Source organism: Falco naumanni, chromosome 18 (genome assembly GCF_017639655.2).
Source record: "Falco naumanni isolate bFalNau1 chromosome 18, bFalNau1.pat, whole genome shotgun sequence".
NCBI lineage: Eukaryota > Metazoa > Chordata > Aves > Falconiformes > Falconidae > Falco > Falco naumanni.
In genome coordinates this window covers 6,262,592-6,280,628 of record NC_054071.1, presented here as the reverse complement: position 1 = coordinate 6,280,628, position 18,037 = coordinate 6,262,592, and the positions used below count along the sequence as shown (strand labels likewise).

The 18,037-nt window shown below is 64.0% G+C and overlaps 1 protein-coding gene across 1 annotated transcript; it reads right to left on the bottom strand.

Annotated features, from left to right (window-relative positions):
• Positions 1 to 465: 465 nt before the first annotated feature.
• On the bottom strand, positions 466 to 17,791 carry FMNL1 (formin like 1). Its single transcript, XM_040617778.1, has 27 exons — positions 17,602 to 17,791; positions 11,811 to 11,894; positions 11,480 to 11,563; positions 11,325 to 11,398; positions 10,729 to 10,812; positions 10,348 to 10,488; positions 9,385 to 9,519; positions 9,049 to 9,157; positions 8,727 to 8,803; positions 8,552 to 8,645; positions 8,162 to 8,236; positions 7,770 to 7,880; positions 7,527 to 7,676; positions 7,333 to 7,434; positions 6,983 to 7,219; positions 6,495 to 6,780; positions 6,254 to 6,375; positions 5,577 to 5,779; positions 4,768 to 5,002; positions 4,602 to 4,670; positions 4,366 to 4,446; positions 3,894 to 4,023; positions 3,624 to 3,787; positions 3,269 to 3,370; positions 2,906 to 3,004; positions 2,626 to 2,749; positions 466 to 2,025 (listed from the first exon to the last, which is right to left on the bottom strand). Exons 1-27 carry the CDS (start codon positions 17,746 to 17,748, stop codon positions 1,922 to 1,924), a joined length of 3,423 nt encoding a protein of 1,140 aa, XP_040473712.1. The 5' UTR covers positions 17,749 to 17,791; the 3' UTR covers positions 466 to 1,921.
• Positions 17,792 to 18,037: the final 246 nt, after the last annotated feature.

The window sequence follows — 18,037 nt, the reverse complement described above, 5'->3', positions numbered from 1 at the left end:
GCCCCTGCCACCAGGTCGCCCAGCAGGTCTGTACGTGGCCATGTGGGGGCCGGGGGTCCAGTAGCCCTCTCCTTAGGGATGCTTGTGACGTAAGAAGTGGGACTGCTGTTTGGAAGAGCCGTAAGTCCTGGCTTTTCCCTTCTGTTGCCCTGTGGCATGTGTATTCCTTCTGTTTTCGCCCATTTGATCATGCCTGCCTAGAGGCTGCCAGTCTTGGGGAGGGGGGGCAGGGCCTGCAGGGCTGAGCAGAGCCTTGAAGAGACCCTACCCCCTGGCTGCCGTCATGGGCAAGTCAGAAATAGATCTTCCACATCAAAATGCTCAACGGTCGCCGCGCCTGGCAGCCGATCCTTGTGCAGGAGGTAACACGTCGGTGGAGCAGCAAGCAGCAGCTCACGCATCTCTCCCTTCCCTGCAGCATCCCCCGCCTCCAGGTAAAGCTTCCCCCTTCCCACAGACAAGCGCTTTATCCTCAGAGTAATTTTATTACCAGTTCTGCTTTAGATTAAACAGGCCTTCAGTATATAAAAATAATGTATACAAATTAGCAGTTAATGTTTTACATTTCTGGCTTAAAGGCATTTATAAGTTACACATTCATTTCCCTTCCCTCCCCTTTGAGCTTGTGTGCGGTACGGAGCCGGCTGGCGCGGAGCATCGTAATTACAGCAGGAAGCGGCTGCTACTCTGGTGGAGGGCGAGGGCTCACCCCAGGCTACGCGCTGCAGCTAGCGAGAGCGTACACGGCCGCCAGCGTGCCGTACGCGGCAGCAGGGCGAGCACGGGCCATTTAATGAAGCGAATGCGTGAGCAGGTTAATTGTGACGGTGCCCGGTTTGGATTCACCCAGCAGCAGCAGGGCAGGGGAGGAATGGAGTCCAGTGTGTTATTTGGAAGCTTGTGCAGCTCTCTGGCCTCTTCCTCCTGCGACTGCAGCGGTGACCCTGCAGCATTTTGGGCTCACGGTGGTCGCTGGAGGCTGTCTAGCACCTGCTGCGCGTCCTGCAGCTCCTGCTCCTGCTCCCCAAGGGCTGACCATCACGGCTGGCTCCCAGAGGCTCCAGCCCTGACCCAGGGGGTGGATGGATGGGGAGGGGCAGAGCTGGGTACCACCACGCAGAGACTTCAGGACAGTAAATCCTTGACCCTGCTGCTGATTGTCATAGCTACAGAGCCTGCCCTGCACTGAGGGACAGCCTAGTGCTGCTCACTGTGGCCTTAGGATCCTGGTGAGACCTTGTATATGGGTATCCCAGTCCCTGCTCCTGTAGCACAGAGAAATTTTAAGGAAGACTTAAAAAAATCCCACTGTAAAATAGCACCCCTGCCAGCTCCTGGGGTACGGGGAGTGCCCAGGGTGGGAGCGTTGCAGCAGGCTCCGCGCTGGAGGCACAGCCCCGTGCCGGCTCAGCTCTGCAGCAGAGAACACAGGTCTCAAAGGGCACTGCAAGGCTGGGGGAGAGGGGGGAGATGTGCAGGGATTGCTGCATCCCTGGGGTATGACCCTCCGCCCCCCTGCAGCGGGAAATCAAAGGCACCAGCAAGCTGAAGAGTGGGGCACACCGGCGCGCAGGGCTGACCCTGGGGCAGGCGTAGGGGAGGGATGGGGCAGCCACTCTCCTCCTGCCAGGGCGAGCTGGGGCCCCTTCTGTGCTCCCCCTTCGCTGCCTGTAGCCAGGAGGGTCCCCCAGCCCTGCCCGCCTGGAGGAGAGGAGCTCAGAGGCGTTGCTAAGCAAGAAGTGGGGCATCCCTGCGCCAGACCCCAGGGCACGCAGGGCGGGAGCTGGCACGGGAAGCGGCTGGAGCAGCTGGGAGCAGGCGCTGTGCCTCTGCCCCGCTTTGTCCGGGGCCAGGGGGCTGACATCCTGGGGTCCCATCTGTGGCAGGAGGATGGTCCCGGCAGCTGCAGGGCCGGCGCCGGTCACAGTGAGATGTCCGGTGTCACCTGCAGGCTCTGCCCCGCAGCCCGTTTCTTGGCGCTGCCGCGGCCCGTGTCTGCGCGCCGGTACGGGTTGTTCCGCAGATCTGCAGCGGGAGAAAGTGTGGAGCTGGCTGAGCTCCCCTGCCCACCCGGTGAGGGCTGGACCCCCTCCCCACCCAGGAGTCACACCTTTGGGCAGGAGGATGCTCAGGAGAAGCCCTAGCACAGAGCCAGGAGGAGCAGCAGCTACGAAGAGCCAACCAGCGGGACCCCGGCCCCTGGCTCAGGAGGGGGCAAAGCCTAGCAGCCCCCACTGCCCTGCCGGCACCGCGCTGGCCCCACGTTACCTACAGAGGACTCTCCTCATTGAAGCTCACGTCGCAGAAGAGCCGGGACGAGCGTTTGCCCGTCCGGGCTGTGAAAGGAACAGTTTTCAGAGCTGGGTAGAGCAATCCAGAGAGACAGCGAGGAGGAGGAGAGAGGAGGAAGAAGCAGAAGAGGAGGAAGAGCTAATGAGACAGGGCAGGGAGCACTGGGCAGCTCTGCCGTGTGGGGTAGATTTGGTCCCCAGAACGGGGCTCGGCGGCCCTCCAGCTCCTGGCTGTGACCGTCCCCTGCAGCCCCCCATCACCAAGGGTCTCCCCGCCAGCACCAAGTCTGCCACAGGGGGGACACCTGGCTGGTCACCTGAAATAATCTCTCACCTGAAATAATATCCTCGATGGCACCGTCTTTGCCTTCGTAGATGAGCGGCTCCTTCACCATCTGCTTCTTCTTCAGCTCGGCGATCACGTCCATCTGCTGCCGCTTGGCTTTCTGGGTGGGCAACTGCGGTTGGGGACAGCGCGGGGTGAACGGTGTGGCCTCCCGCCGCACCCCAAAGGAGATGGGGTGCCCTCACCCTCGCTCTTCCACAGCGGGACCTGTTTTGCCCTTCCCCACCATGCAGCCCACCCAGGGCTGGACCCCTGCCACGTGGGGCACCTTCACCTCAGGACGGTTCTCACTGCTGGGGGGGGCAGATTCTGGCTCTTTGGCCACGGCCTCCTGCTTCTTCCACAGCTCGATGTCCTGCTCTGCTTTCTTGGGAGAGGTACAGGGAGGGGGTGCTGAGCCAGAGGGGTCCTGCTGTGGGACAGCAGCCCCCCCCCATCTCCCCCCAGCTCAGCTCCAGCATCCCCGAGCACCCCGAAGCACGGTGCTGAGCCCCAGGGTCTCCTGTCCTGTGAGCCCCAAGCCCCCAGCCCCGTGCACAGATTGTGCCAGTCACTCCAAAGTGGGGTCAGACCCCCCCAAACCTTCTCCCAACCCCCAGAAACACGGCACACACCCCCTGTCTCCTCCTACCTTGTAGGCTCTGATGAAGCGCATGAACATGGGGAAGAAGGTGGTGGGAGGACTGGTCTTGGGGTTCTCCCCAAAATATTCCACAGCCGACTCGTACGCCTCCTGCGGGCACAGACACCGCGACTGGGGGGCTGAGGCCGGGCACCAGCACTCCCTCACCCACTGCCTGCTCCCAGCCTCTCCCACCACGCCATCCCCCTCCAAACCCCTCCCAGCTTTTCTGCTGGAGCCACGTCCCAGCCAGGAGCCTCTCCCATGGAGCAGACGTGTGGGCACAGGGCACCCCAGGGTGTCCCACCTAGGAATGGGGGGGGCCAATCCCGCTCCACAACCCTGCGCTACCCCCAGCACCCACCTTGGCAGTTTTGCTGTCAGCCTGCAGCTTCTCCATCACCTCTGAGTTGACCTTGAGGAACTCCTTGAGCACGGGGCTGTCGTCCTGCCGCATGAACTCCTTGCGGGTCAGCTCCATCCCCTGCTGCAGGCTCCGCACGTCCTGCAACACGCTGTCCAGGGAGACTGCAGGGAGGGCGAGCAGCGCGGGGGTCAGAGCAGACTCGGAGAGACCCTGTACCACGGCTGCAGCCTGTCATGACTCCCCCAGCCCAGCGCCCGTGGGCGCTACCTGTGCCCGCCTTGTCAAGGAAGTGTAGCTCGGTGTGGAAGCCGGTCAGCTCGGGGTACTTCTCCATGATCACCCGCACCAGGTAGTGCAGCAGCGTTTGCTTGCGGTCTGTTGACTTCATCTCCAGGAGCTGCAAGAGAACAGCATCAGCCCCGACCCGCATCCCATCGCCCCCCGCACCGCCCCCCGCCGCATCGATCCCTGCGGCTGGGTCTCATCTTCCTCCATCCCCACAGCTGCTCCCTGCATCCCCCCATCTCTACATATCTGATTTCTGCATCCTCCGAACCCCATGGCTATCTCTCGGGCATCTCCACCACTTTGGTTCCTCCCCCTGCCTCTCCAACCCTGGTCTCTTCATCCCTCCATCCCCACAGCTGGTCCCTGTGTCCCTCCATCCCCAAGGCTGATCCCCGGGCAGTGACAGTGTCCCCATGGCCCAGCAAAGGGGGCAGCCCTGCGGGGACCCTACCGCATCCAGGCTCTGCAGGCGGAAGCCGTAGGCTGCCCCGCGCTTGCTGCTGTTCATGTAGTTCCCGAAGGCCAGGACAATCTGTGGAGACACAACGGCCGGGGTACACAACCCGGCATGGACGGGGCACCCTGGGGAGGGGGCACAGCACCTACACATGCCCCAGCAGCGCCCTGCAGGCACCCATCCCAGCCCCACGTCCCTCCACCAGGGCCACCCCATGCCAAGCTCCTGACCTCGAGGATGTTGCGCAGTTTGCTGGAGGACTTGAGGGACATGGAGGCGGCGATAATGGCGTTGAGTTGCTGTGGATGGGAGGAAAAGCCCGTGAGTCTCGCTGCAGGGTGCCACCTCCTCGCAGCCCCCCACCCACAGCCACCCTGTGCCCCCCGCAGCACCCACCGGCATGAGCAGCTGGGCTGTGTCGTTGAAGTTGCCCAGGAAGATCATGACATTCATGCGCTCAGCCAGGCGTGGGATCTTGCTGAAGCGGATCATGAACTGATCCTCGTCTGAGAGCTCCTCCGGTGGCTGCTGCTCCCGCTCAAACTTCCCGATGAGTGTCCGCTCATACTCGGTGGGCAGGAAGCGCAGCAGCAGCTCCAGAAAATCGAGGCTCAGGGCTTGCTGGTCATACCTGTGGGTGGTGGGAAACCCGCAGTGCAGTCAGACCCTGCGGCCAGCTCCCCAGGGCCCTGTCACCCATGGCTGGTCCCCGCATCCCCCCGTCTCTCTGCGCCTGGTCCCCGCATCCCCCCGTCTCTCTGCGCCTGGTCCCCGCATCCCCCCGTCTCTCTGCGCCTGGTCCCCGCATCCCCCCGTCTCTCTGCGCCTGGTCCCCGCATCCCCCCGTCTCTCTGCGCCTGGTCCCCGCATCCCCCCGTCTCTCTGCGCCTGGTCCCCGCATCCCCCCGTCTCTCTGCGCCTGGTCCCCGCATCCCCCCGTCTCTCTGCGCCTGGTCCCCGCATCCCCCCGTCTCTCTGCGCCTGGTCCCCGCATCCCCCCGTCTCTCTGCGCCTGGTCCCCGCATCCCCCCGTCTCTCTGTGCCTGGTCCCCGCATCCCCCCGTCTCTCTGTGCCTGGTCCCCGCATCCCCCCGTCCCCCCAGCTGGTGCCATCACCCCTCCAACCCCAGCACACCCAACACCATCCCAGCCCCCTGGTGTAGCTGGGCTTGTGCCTGCCCTCCCATCAAGGAGGGGACACTCACGTCTCGATGGCTGTGCAGATGTCCTGGATGCTGCGGCCGCCCTTGCGGAGTGTGATGGCCAGGTTTTTGGCTCGGTTGGATTCCATGAGGGTGACCTTGCTGGGAGCCTTCTGCATGGCCTTCACCTTGAGGGCACTGATGTCCAAGCCGGGGCCCTGTGCCTTGGTCTTAAACTGCTCCTCGAAGTCTCTCATGTCCAGCTCCTGCAGGGAGACAGGGCTGAAGGCACAGCAGGGAGGTGACACAGGACATCTGGGATGAGGACAGGGCCAGAGGGCGAGGACAAGGGGGTGAGGAGCGAGAGGATGAAGATGGAGCAAGGGGATGAGGTCAAGTTGAAGGGATGTGGATGGAGCAAGGGGAAAAGGACAGGGACAGGAAGGGCGTAACGAGGGGACCAGAGGACGAAGATGTGGAAGAAACGGACAGGATGGGAGGATAAGGATGAAGCAAGAGGACAAGGACCAGGTGACTGAAGGATGGCAGATACCACTTTTTCCCTTTCCGTGGTGCCAAGGAGCTGCTCCAACGTCCAGCTCCTCCAGCAGCCATGTGACACCACAGATAGGCACAAGGGGGGCATGGAGGCAACCTCAGCGTGGGTGCAGTGTGGACTGGGGCTCTGGCCAACCAAGGGTGCTGCACCCAGACCCCCCCGGACCCTCCTGTGTCCTCACCTGCAGCACCTTCTCATCATTGAGCTCAGTGAAGACGGTGCCATTGATCTGGCTCGGCTTCAGGGCCACCCAGTTGAAGACTGGCATGCGAAACTTGGTCTGGATCGGCTTCTTCACCTTCACTGTGGGGTGACAGGGAGGGGGGACAACACATCGTGGGGTGGGGGGCTCCCAAACCCACCCCAGGGTTCCCCCAGCCCTTACCTGGGGGACATCTCCACTGTCCCTGGGCCACGCTTACCTGAACTGCCAGCAGGGTGAGGGGCAGCCGGCCCAGCTGGGAGCTCCCCACCCAGGGGTGGGGGTGGCGGAGGTGGGGGGACGGGGCCCTCCAACCCCCCTGGGGGCAGCGGGGGTGGGGGTGGCACTTGGGTGCCTGGGAGCGGAGGGGCTGGTGGGGGGTCGGTGCCTGCAGGCAATGGGAGTGCGGGGGGCACTGGGGGGCCAGGCTCAGCCCCCGGCAGGGGGGGGGGGGGGCGGGGGGGGCGGTGTGCCAGGTGCTGCCGGAGGAGCCGGAGCCGAACCATCTGCAATGGAAAGAAGACGTGGGTGTGAGGGTGGCACAGCCGGCACAGCGCCACCGCCACATCCCCTCTGCCACCGAGTGACCCTGTGTCCCCGGGCACGTCCCTGCGCCCCCCTCAGAGACACGCTGCTGCCGCGCCTCCGTGCCACGTGTCCCCACTGGGAAGGGGACACTGCGGGCTGCTGCCATCCCCCCGCACCCACGGTACCCGTGCAGGTGGCAGCGGTGGCAGCAGTGGCCTCTCCAGTAACCGCGGGGGCTGCCGGCGTCTCTATGACGACGGGAACAATTTTGATGGCGACGTCCCCGCCAGGCCCACGCAGGATCTGCACCAAGCCCTTCTCCTCCAGCTCTGCCAGCTGCCGCTCCAGCGCCAGCCGGTAGCGCTCCTGGGGCTGCGGGGCCGGCGGGCTGGGTGGCCGCGGCGGGCTCAGTTGCTCCTGCAGCGGTGACAAGCCCCAGCAGATCACCCGTGTCCCACTGCACCCCTCAAAGCGCGGTCCCCCAGGCACCCGCCCCTGCCTCCCGCTCCGTAGCGCCCCTGGGCGCTCACCCGCAGTGCCTCCAGCTCCTGCCGCGCCTGGCTCAGCTGCTTCTCCAGCTCCGCTATCTTGGCCATGGAGTCGTTCTCCGCATCCTGCAGCTTCTCCGTCAACTGCAGGGGACGAAGTGACGTTGCTCAGCCCCATCCTCATCCCTCCCTCGGGGCTGGCGTCAGCAGCTCCTGCCCACGCGCCCGCATCCCACCTGGCTGACGTGCTCCTGCAGCTCCTCCATGTGCTCCAGCACCGCCGTCTTGGTCTCCGAGTCCTCCAGCACGGCCCCCACATCGAAGATGTTGTCCAGGTAGGCTTGGATCTGCACCTGCAGCTTGTCACTCTCGGTGAGACGGAGACTCTGCCATGAGACAGCCAGTGGCACCGTCACAGGGCACCCACCCCACCCCCCCAGCAGCAGGGCTCAGCACCGGGGCGGTGCAGGATGACCCACCTCCAGGTACTGGTCCAGCCCCAGGTGGGTGAACTCGTATTGCAGGAAGACGCGGAAGTTCATGTTCTCCACCGAGTGAACCACGATGTTGATGAACTGCATGCAGGCCACCTGCGGGACAGGCACAGGCCCAACGTGGCCACCAGCATGGCATGGTGGCCCAGTAATCCTTGGGAACACGGTGCCCCAGGTAGTGCACAGTGGACTGGTGGCCCTCGGGGACATGGTGGCCCCTGGGGAACGCAGGGCGGTTTCACAGCCCTGGGGAAGCACCAGCAGCCCTGGGGGACACCACAGCCCTTGGCACACCCAGGACAGGACAGTGGCTCAGCCGCCCCTTGGGCACACGGTGCCCCTGGGGACAGCAGAGCACCAGCCCTACAGCTGCTCACCATGAAGTCGATGTTGGTGTCCTCGTTTCGGAAATACTCCATCAGCTTCTCAAAGCGGTTCTTCTCCCCGCAGACCTGGGGGGGGGAGAGCAGGGGGCTGAGGGCCAGGAGGGACACAGCCAGGGTGGGCACCCAGGGATGTGGCAAGGCAGGAGGCACCTGCCAGGGATGTCATCCCAACTCTGAGAGGTGCTGCCCGCCACCCAGTCCCGCTGCGATGTGGTCCTGGCATGGGGACATCGAGCCCAATGGCTGGAGCACCCACAGGCGTTGTCAGGACAGAGGATGCCCTGATGATGCCGGGCTCTGCCGCACAGAGAAACTGAGGCACGAACCCAGCCAGAGCACAGGTGTCCGTGTGGGGACCACGCATGGCTGCCGAGGACTCACCTCCTTGAAGTTGTCGAAGGCGGCCAGGATGATGTCATGGCCACCTCGGACAAGGCAGACGGCAGCCAGCAGCTCCAGCACCAGCGCCTTGGTCCTGCAGACATGGGGTGGGAGGGGGTTGGGGCCGGGGCCGGGGCCGGGGCCGTGGCACGGGGGGACAGGGGATGGGTCCTACCTGGCGTTCTTGTTGTTGAGGCTGAGGGTGATCTCGTTGACGCAGGCTGGGTGGTTCATCACCAGGCTGAAGCCAGACTTGGGGGCAAAAGGAGCATTAATGGGGTTGTGCACCCTCCTGTCCCCAGCCCAGGGATGCTCCAGGAGCTTGGGACACCCCCACACCGCATCCCCAGCAGACGCGAGGTTGAGTGAGGACATCTCAGAGCGAGGGGATGGCAACAGGGTCCCCCCCCGACCCCTGACCCTGAAGATGGCCCCACAGGGGCTGAAGGCTTTCGAGGAGCCCCAGGTGGGTCGCCGAAGACCCTGCCCTCCCCCACCTGGTAGTTCATGATGGCGCGGAGACACATGATGCAGACATGGACATCATCCTTCTGGTTGATGAGGCGGGAGTTCCTAAGTGCCTTCCTGCTGTGCGAGGGGTTCAGCCTGGGTGGGCGAAAGGGCACTGAGCAGGGGCTGGGGGGCAGCCAGGGCGGCGCAGCGCAAAGCCGGGGGGGGGTGGGGGGGTGGGCAGCAAGAGCGAGAAGACACCAAGGGACCTGGACAGTTGTGTCCCCACGGGAGAGACCCCCCCCCCACGTCCGTGTCCGTCTACAAGCGCTTGGGCTGCTGGGGGTGGGATGGGTGTGCACAAGGTGGTCTCGGAGGCTCACCGGGGTGGGTAGGAGCTGCTGGGTGACCTGGGGCTACTGTCCCCATCACTGCCCAGGGCACTGCAGGGGACGCTGGGGTGGACGTGGCGGAGGAGGGTGTGGATGTGCTGGTTCGAGAGGCAGCAGCTGGAGGTGCGTTAGAGCCTGCAGGACAGGAGGGAGAAACGGGGCTCCCGCGGCGCCCCTGGGACACCCGGGCTTGGGGACACAGCTGGGGGACAAGGGCTGGGACCCCCTCCGGGTGCCACGTCACTCCTGACCTGTCCCTGGGGCTGGAGGGGGACACCTCGGCTCCTCCAGAGCTGCTGGCAGGCGATCAGGGACCCCCATGGTCGCCGGGGTGCCACATTACGGCTCCCAGGGTGACTGTGGTGGGGTGTCCCCTGGGACCTCCCCCTCTGCCCACTGGGGATGCCCCACAGGCACTGTCCCCAATGCCGGTGACTGGCAGCGGAGTCCCGCCAGGGCGTCCCTGTCCCGCCAGTGCCCTGGCCCCATCACCTACCGTCAGCGCGTCCCCCGGCAGCGTGCAAGAGAAGAGCGGGGTTAGAAGGGGGCTGCGGGGGCGAGTGGCGCCAAGCGAGAGCCACCAGCCACGGGGACCGGCCACGGGGGACGCAGGCCATTCCTCCACCCGGTTTTAAACTTGGGGGGGGGGGGAGCAATTTGCAATTTGCTCCCCCAAATTCTCCAGCATCTCCAATTTTTGCTTATTCGTGGATTTTACCCAGAGCATCCCACAAGGGTCACGGTGTGGGGCTGGGGGCCTGCAGGGTTTGTCCCTTGCATGCATACATGGGGACGTGGCTTTGTCCCCCCCTAAACCAGCGACGGGGACCCATTTTTAGGGCCAGGCCTGCGTCTCCCTGCCGAGCCCCTCTCTGAGCATGGCGCGGCTGGGGGTACAGCGAGGCGGAGAGCGTGGAGGCAGAGGGGGACAGCTGGGGACGGACCACGTGTTACCTTACAGTGAGGTGCCGCACTTTGGAGGAGCCCTGGGTGGGGGACGAGGAGCTGCTTTTGCTCAGGTCCTCCAGCGACCGCTCCAGCACCTTGCCCTTGTCAGAGCCTGGGCTGCCGTTCTCGGCGCTCTCCATGTCGTACCTGGTGGCCCGTGGGGACACAGAGATGGGTGAGATGTGGCACCCCGATACGGGCAGACACCCCCGCCGGGGTCCCCAAGGCTGGGGATGCTGGGATGTTCTGCTCAACCCCAGCGATGGAGGATCCTTAGCTCCATCCCTCCCGTGCTGGGGAAGAGCCCCCCAGGACATCCCCAGCCTCGCCGAGTCCCAGGGGAGGCTGGCCCTGGCCCGGGGGATGGGGCAGCCGGCGGTGACATACGCGACGGAGCACTGGGCAAAGGCGAGATACTCCAGCAGCACATCCAGCCCCTTGTTCTCCTCGTTGAGGAACTCCTGGACCCAGCTGTGGGGTGCAGGGGGTCAGTGGGCTCCGACAGCCCTCCTCACCCTCCCGTCTCCCTGCTCCAGCCCCCGCTCAGAGGTCCCCAGCGAGGGTGGGACACGCTGTGGACATGAGGTGGCACCATGAGCTGGCACAGCTCCCGATGCATGGGCGGGGGACAGCCCGGGGGCTCTGCTGCCACCACTGCCACCACGGCAGGACAGCTTGACCCTGGGTGGTGGGACACAGGCACCCATAGCTCAGAACCCACCACACCGTGAGGGGTTGGGACACGCAGGGTGGGGACCAGGGTCCATCCTGGCACCCAGGGGGTACCAGAGAGCCAAAATGGGGTTCAGGTCCTACAGCACCCCCGTCCTCCCATCAGAGCCATCTCAGAGGGGCAGGATGAGGCCACCAGCCTCCATATCCTGCTGTCACCCCCACGGCCACAAGCCACTGCCAATCTCTCTGCCAGCAATGCCGGGGACAGCAGTGGCAGCTGGGTGACGACAAGGACGCCTCCCCCTTACCCGATGTAGTTGGTCCTCAAGGAAATCTCCAGTTCCCGGAGAACCTGTGTCGATTCCTGTACTCGCCTCTTGAACTATGGGATGGGGAGAGCTGTTGGCACTGTCCCCACGCCCAACCCAGGAAGGGGACACGGGGTGCAAGGGGGAGTCCTCACCTTCCTGCTTACGCCACCCGTGTCCAAGTAGCTCTTCAGCTTCTGGATGTAGGCAGATGGTGGGTTTTTCACCTGGAAACGCTCCTACGAGCCCCAGAGAGAGGCTGAAACCAAACCGCCCGCGGCGCAGGGACATGCCACTGTCTCTGCAGCAGCCAGTGTCCCTGTCCCTGCCCCCGTACTGCATCAACGCTTAATCAGGTTAATGAGGCACTGTAGCGCTAACAGGGATGGATGTCAGCACTCGGCACATGCCAGGCTGGTGCCTGTTCCACAAGTGGCACTTGGGGACAGGGACAGCACCAGAGACACTGTGACACCTGGACCTCACCTGGTCACAGATGAGCTCCCACTTCTTCTCATTGTCATACTGGTTGAGCAGCTTCATCTTGTCCGGGGGCAGGTTCATGGAGTTCTGTGGGGTGATAGTGTCAGGGTTGGGGTCATCCCCCGAAACACGCCCAGGGGCTGTAGCACCCGCTGCTCATCCAGCACCCGGTGTCCTTGCTCACTGGTGGGAGGATGGGGATATCGGGGGGAGGATGGGGACACCACCATTCCCAGGATGTTTGCATCCCACCAGCCACGGACCCATCAGCAACGTCCCCACCTGGGGCTCCCTGGGGCAGAAGGTGTTATTGGAGGACAGGAGGAAAAACTGGACCCGTCCATCCGTGTCACAAGCGCACAATGCTACCAGCCTCAGCCAGCCCAGTTCTGGTGAGGAACAGAGACGCAGGCTGGGGACACAGCTGAGGAACCCCAGAGCCTGGGCCCTGCTCAGGGATGACGGTCACCTCCCAGTCCCCCGCTGCAGGTGCGTGACGAGCCCAGCTGGTGAAACCAGCGTTTCTTTAGAGACATGATGTCAGGGCAGAGTCTGGTGTGTCACCACATCCCTCCGCAACACCATTGCACAACCCTGGCCCCCGTCACCCCCCCGGGGCCACCCTGGCAGGACATGATGTGGTTTCCGCTCTCCAAACGGCACGAGGCAGCTGCCAAAACCACTCCACACCACAGCCGGGGGCTTCAGGGGGCTCCCGGCGCTGCTCCTGCCGCTGGGGTGCTCAGGGCACCCAGCAGGTCCCTAAGGGACACCATAGGGTGACCGGCAGAGCCTTTAACAGAGCCCTCACCATGGCCCGGGCCATGCTGGGAGCTCAGCTCTGGTCACAGGTGATTTATTTTCTCCAAAGAACCATTTCTTGGTGATCCAGCCCCCAGGGAGATGCAGGAGCTGAGGCTGCTGCTCGCCTGGAGAGCCCGGCCATGCTGGCACATGGAGGCAACGCGCAGCCCCGGGTCACATCCAGCTTTAGGGTCCCCTGATGTTAAGGACTGGGCGTGCGGGGTGCAGGCACCCTGGGACAACCATATCCTTGGGGAAAAGGCATCTCCCACGGGTTTGGTTGCACACAGAAGAGCAGGTCCAAGAGGAGAGGTGCCACAGTGGCGGGCAGGAGCAGAAACCTCACCACCTGCCTCCACCAAGGACCTGTCGAGCTGCTTTTGCAAGAAGCCAAAATCAGGAGACGTGGGCGGGAAGGAGCCAGCACTCGGCCAGATTTAGCCAGGGGACAGCTCGCACGGAGAGCTCTGCAGGGAGGGTAAAATTAGACGGCAGGGTCAGAAACAGCCTCATCGCAAAGCTGACGAGGCTGCACCGGATCTGCCAGCTGAACCCAGGGTGGGCTAAGTGGCAGCAGCACCCGGATGTCCCCTTTGCTGCAGAGCCCTCTCCTTGTGGTCCCCAAGTTGCCATCCTTGGAGTAGACGAGCCCCCCCAGGAGGGTCAGGCCGAGGGACATGGCTGTGCCAAGAGGACTACGTGCCCAAACACCCCACCCAGGGCTACAGCAGCACCTATGGCACGTTGTTAGGTGCTCTTGGCAGAGAGGGGATGGTGGCACCTGGACCACCTTTTCCAGTCGACTACGTGTGGGACTTGGAAAAACCAGGACCAAGCACAACCGGTGGGACAGGACGTCCCATGGGTTCCCCACCACGAGGATGCAGGCGGGGCAGGGGGATGCTGGGGATGTCCCTGCGGCGGCGGTTCTGCCACAGAGCCCTGCAGTCCCTCCTCACAAGCAGGGCTGGGCTGGGCGGCAGGATGTGGCACAGTTCGGGTACAAACTGGGTGGTGGCTGCATCCCGCCACGGCCCCAGATGGGCACGTGGTGCCGGGGGGGGAGGAAGTGGCTCCACTCTAGTCCTCAGCATCAACCAGCAGTGTGAAGAAACTGGTTCTCATTTCCTGCTGGGGATCAGGGGACTGGTGCTGTGGGAGGTGTGGGGCAGGGTGGGTGATGTGGGGCAGGGCAGCAGCCAAGCACAACAGAGGTGTCAGAGGAAGGACTTAGTCCTCCTCCTCGGGGGACAAGGATGGAGAAGCCACAGGGACTTGGCCCCAGCAGCCACATCCCACCTCCCATCACTCTCCGGCCAGCACCCAGCACCCTTGTCCCACCCCAGCGTGGGGCTTCCCCAGCCTCCCAGCAGCATCACAGCCCACCAGGTTAATGAACATCCCCCACCAACCATCCCCCACCAACCCTCCTGGGACACAGGGTGCCATGGAGCCGACAGTGCCATCCCACCCACGTCCAGCACCAGGATGCAGCCAGCCAGGACCCACCAGCTCAGCCAACACCAGCCGTAGGGCTGAGCTGGGCTTTACCCTGCACCTAAAACTGAGGCTGGGGTGACGTAAAGCAGCACCTACATCATTTTCCGGTATGAAAAGACCTTTTCATATTGCAGCACCCACAGCGCTGGGGCTGCTGCCGTCGGAGAGATGGAACTATTCTGGGCGTCAGACACCTTTATTTTGTTCTGCACATGAGCGGTCAGAGCTGAGCAGAGCCAGGCTCTGCACCAAACCTCAGCACAAAAAATTCAAAGCATCCTTTACGGAAGTGTTTGCTCTGAAACACCGATGGGCTGGAGTGAAAACCAGGCTGAACCCAGAGAGCATCGTTTCTGGGGCGTGTGGGGGATGTGCAGCCGTGAGATGGGGATGGAAAGATGTGGCATGGGAGAGCATCCCAGTCCAGACATCAGGTACCAGCCTTGCCCGCTGCAGGGAAGGGGCCAAAGCAGCCCCAAGATGGCAGGTTTGGGGCTTTCACTGGCCACAGGAAGGACTGAGGTCGCCGGGTGCCTGAGCTAGTGGCCAATGGACCACCCCGCTCCCGGGATTCTCCATCCCTTATGGCCACAGAGTGTGATACTCCCACCCAAGGGGCTTTGGGACGTGCCCAGCCCCACAGCACCAGCCAACCCACGGCATCCCCTCCAGTGACCCTGACTGCCACTGGACCCGTCCTCCTGCCTCTTCCCAAGGCTCAGAGCTGGGCACCCAGCAGGATCAGGCCCACTGAGGGCTCTCCTGCATGCAGCCAGCCAGGGTGGGCAATGCTCCCAGGACCAGCTCCTCCCACCAGGGAACCCCTGGATCCAGCCAGGTGCCATACCCACCACATGCCAGGCAGGGACAAGCCAGCAGAGGAGCAGAAGGGTCCCTGTGGATGGCCGGATCCTGCTGCGAGGGTGGCAAGGAGCAGGCTGGGGGGGGGGGTGGCTGCTGCCGCCTGCTGCTCCTGGCTCTATTTTAAGAACGAGCAGAAGCTGCTCTCAGCACAGGCTGGAGAAATGAGCCTGATGCAGCCACCATGCCCACAGCCCCACCGGGTGCCTGGTGCCCCCTCGTACCCACACACGGGGGGGAGCCCTGCCCTGGGACACCCTCCTCACTCAGCCAGGGCCCGATCCATCACAAGCCGTTCCCCTCTCTACCCCAGGCACACGGCCCCCATGGGGGCACCCCATCGCAGCCCCCACAGCAACCAGCCGGACTCGGCCACCGCGCCAGGACCGGGTGCAGGATGGATCCAGCAGAAAGCCGAGCATCAGGTTTCCTTCTCAGTTGAGCAGAGGCCGACACTGCAGCTGGCGCTCACTGGGGATCAGTCTCACCACTGAAGCCAACAGCACATCCGCAAACATCTGCAGCAGTGACGTTTGCCATACTCTCCCCCAGGTCCTGGGAGAAGAGGCAGCAAAGCCCCTGCCAGCAACCCCCCCCCCTGCCGGAGCAGCCCCTGTGCCCATCGGCCGCCATCCCCAAGGCTCCAACCAACCCCTCCAGCTATTCCCAGCTTCACCTCCACCACACCCTCAATTCCCAAATTAATTTATATATTCCCAATTGCTGCCTCTTGACATGCAAAAGGGGAAAAGTCCTGACTGCTCCAAGTGGGAGCATCTCTATCCCAGCAGCAAAGATGATCCGTTTCCTTCTCTCCATCCCAAAAAGCCACCTGGGCACATCCCAGACCGCTTGGCACAGGGACAACCCATTGCTCTGCCAGGGCAGCATCTGCCACAGTACCCTCCCTGGGCAGAAGTCAGCTTTTGAGGATAAAACTAAACTCCCCATTTCTTGGCACGCGCTGGGTTTATCCAGTTTGGATCCTCTGCGCTCTGCCGTTGGCTTTTCTGCCCAGGCTTTGCCCTACCAGCTCTCCCAGTCTGGGATGTCCAGCCCAAAACTGGTTTGCACAGATGTGCGCACATGGCATCACTGTAACCATGGCAACATGTCAGAGCTGGATCATGCCCCACCAGGAGATTGCCAGCCCATCCCCTCCTGCTCCATCACTGATCTCACAAGCTCAGGAGGTGGAAGAATGAATCCCGAGTCATGGAACATGGTTGGGGTGGGTGATGGCGGAGGGATGTCCCCAGTCCCTATCCCCCCCTGCCCCCCAGGGGTCCCAAAGTCCCGCCAGCCACGAGAAGGGGAAAGGGAACCTGTGAAAGGAGGAAGCAAGATTGGGACAGCGATTTCACAAGGCACTCAGTTCCCGTCTGGCCGAACCCCAGCTCCCTGGGTCCCCTGGTTCCCAGGAAAGGGCTTTCCCTCGCGAAGGCGGCGAGGGCCTGGAGCAGCGCCTTCCCCTTTTCCAATGTTTTTTCACTTTAGGATTTGCAACCCGCCACCACCCAGCTGGGCAAAACGCGCCATTTCCTGAGGCCTTGCAGCAGCAGCGGAAGCGCCCTGAGGTCCCTGCCACCACCTTCCCCTCCTGCCGCCACCACCACCACCACACCTGGCAGCCATTGCTGGCACCACCGCCCAGCTCGGCCGCCCGCCACCATGGGCATCCCACTGCAAAGCCCCCTCCTCGGGGATTTGGGGGCCCCATGCAGGTCCCCGCCTTGCAAAGCTCTTCACCATCACTGCCCTGCGCCAGGGGCCGGGAGGCGGTGGGGGCTCTAGCTGCTACGCCCATCCCTAAATAATCCTCCTACAAATGCCACACGAGAAAAAAAAAGCTTCCCAACGATTTGTGCTCAGGGCTGGGATGGTAGATCCCACCTGGTGGATCCTACCCAGTGGATCCCAGTGTACCGGCATCTGCAGGAGCTTTTCCCTGTGGTTGCTCCCGGCACAGGGAGGGCAACTCCAGCTCCCACCGGGGAAACAGGGCGTTAAAGCCGCATTTTTTTTTTCCAGCTCCCAGCCTGACTCTCCACCACGGAGCGTTTTGGGAGAGGGTGCGGGATGGAGTGTGGCTGGCTCCCCCGGTGGGACCGCGGCGCGAAGGTCACGGCCAGCCGCCAAGGACGGAGGGCAGCAGGCGCGAACTGCTCTCCCGCAGCTCCCGGGATTCCAAGGAGCTGTCATCCCACGAGAACGCGGCTTGGGGGGACACCGGCAGCGATGCCGGTGGTTTATGCCGGGGAGAAGGGCCCCGGGAAGGAGGAGGCAGGGGAGGGCGGTGAGCCTCGCCATCCGCAGCACCGGCTGCCTGCAGCACGCTGCCGGCTGCGGGCCCTGCCAGCTCCCCGCCACGGCCGGGTGTCCCGCAGCCGGGGTCACCCCAACAGTGGGTGGATCCCCCCGTGCCCCCCGGGGACCGCACCGGCTGTGGGGCATCCCGCGGGCTGGGTCGAGCATCCCCCGGGAGTAACCAGCGGAACCATTACCCTTACTAATGACAAATACTACATCAACCGGGGTGGATTTAATTAATCGCTCGACTAATAAAATGAGAACAGAGCAAAACTGCCGCCGGGGTGGGATGCGGACGCCCGCGTCCCCCCGCACTCACCAGGACGCGGCCGAAGCGCTCCTCCAGCTCGGCGGCGGTGGGCATGGGCTGCCGGGCGGGCGGCGGGGCGGCGCCGGGGGGGGGGCCTGGGGGCCGGGGGTCGCGCCCCGCCGCCCCCCCCTCCATGCCGCCGGCCGCGTTGCCCATGGCGGGCTGGGCTGGGCTGGGCTGGGCTCGGCCCGCGCTGCTCCCCCGCCCGCGCTCCCCCGCCTCAGCAGCGGCTCTCGGCACCCGCCGCTCCCGCGGGGCGTTATCGCGCCCGGCGCCCCGCCCCGGCCCCCGCCCGCCCCGCCCCCGCCCCCACACGCCCCGCCCCCGCCCCCACACGCCCCGCCCCTCCGCACCTGCCGCCGCCCGCCCCGGCCACGAATCGCCAGGACTTTTTTTCTGTCTCTTTTTAACTAATTCGTCCTAATTAGTTATTACGGAAAAAGAA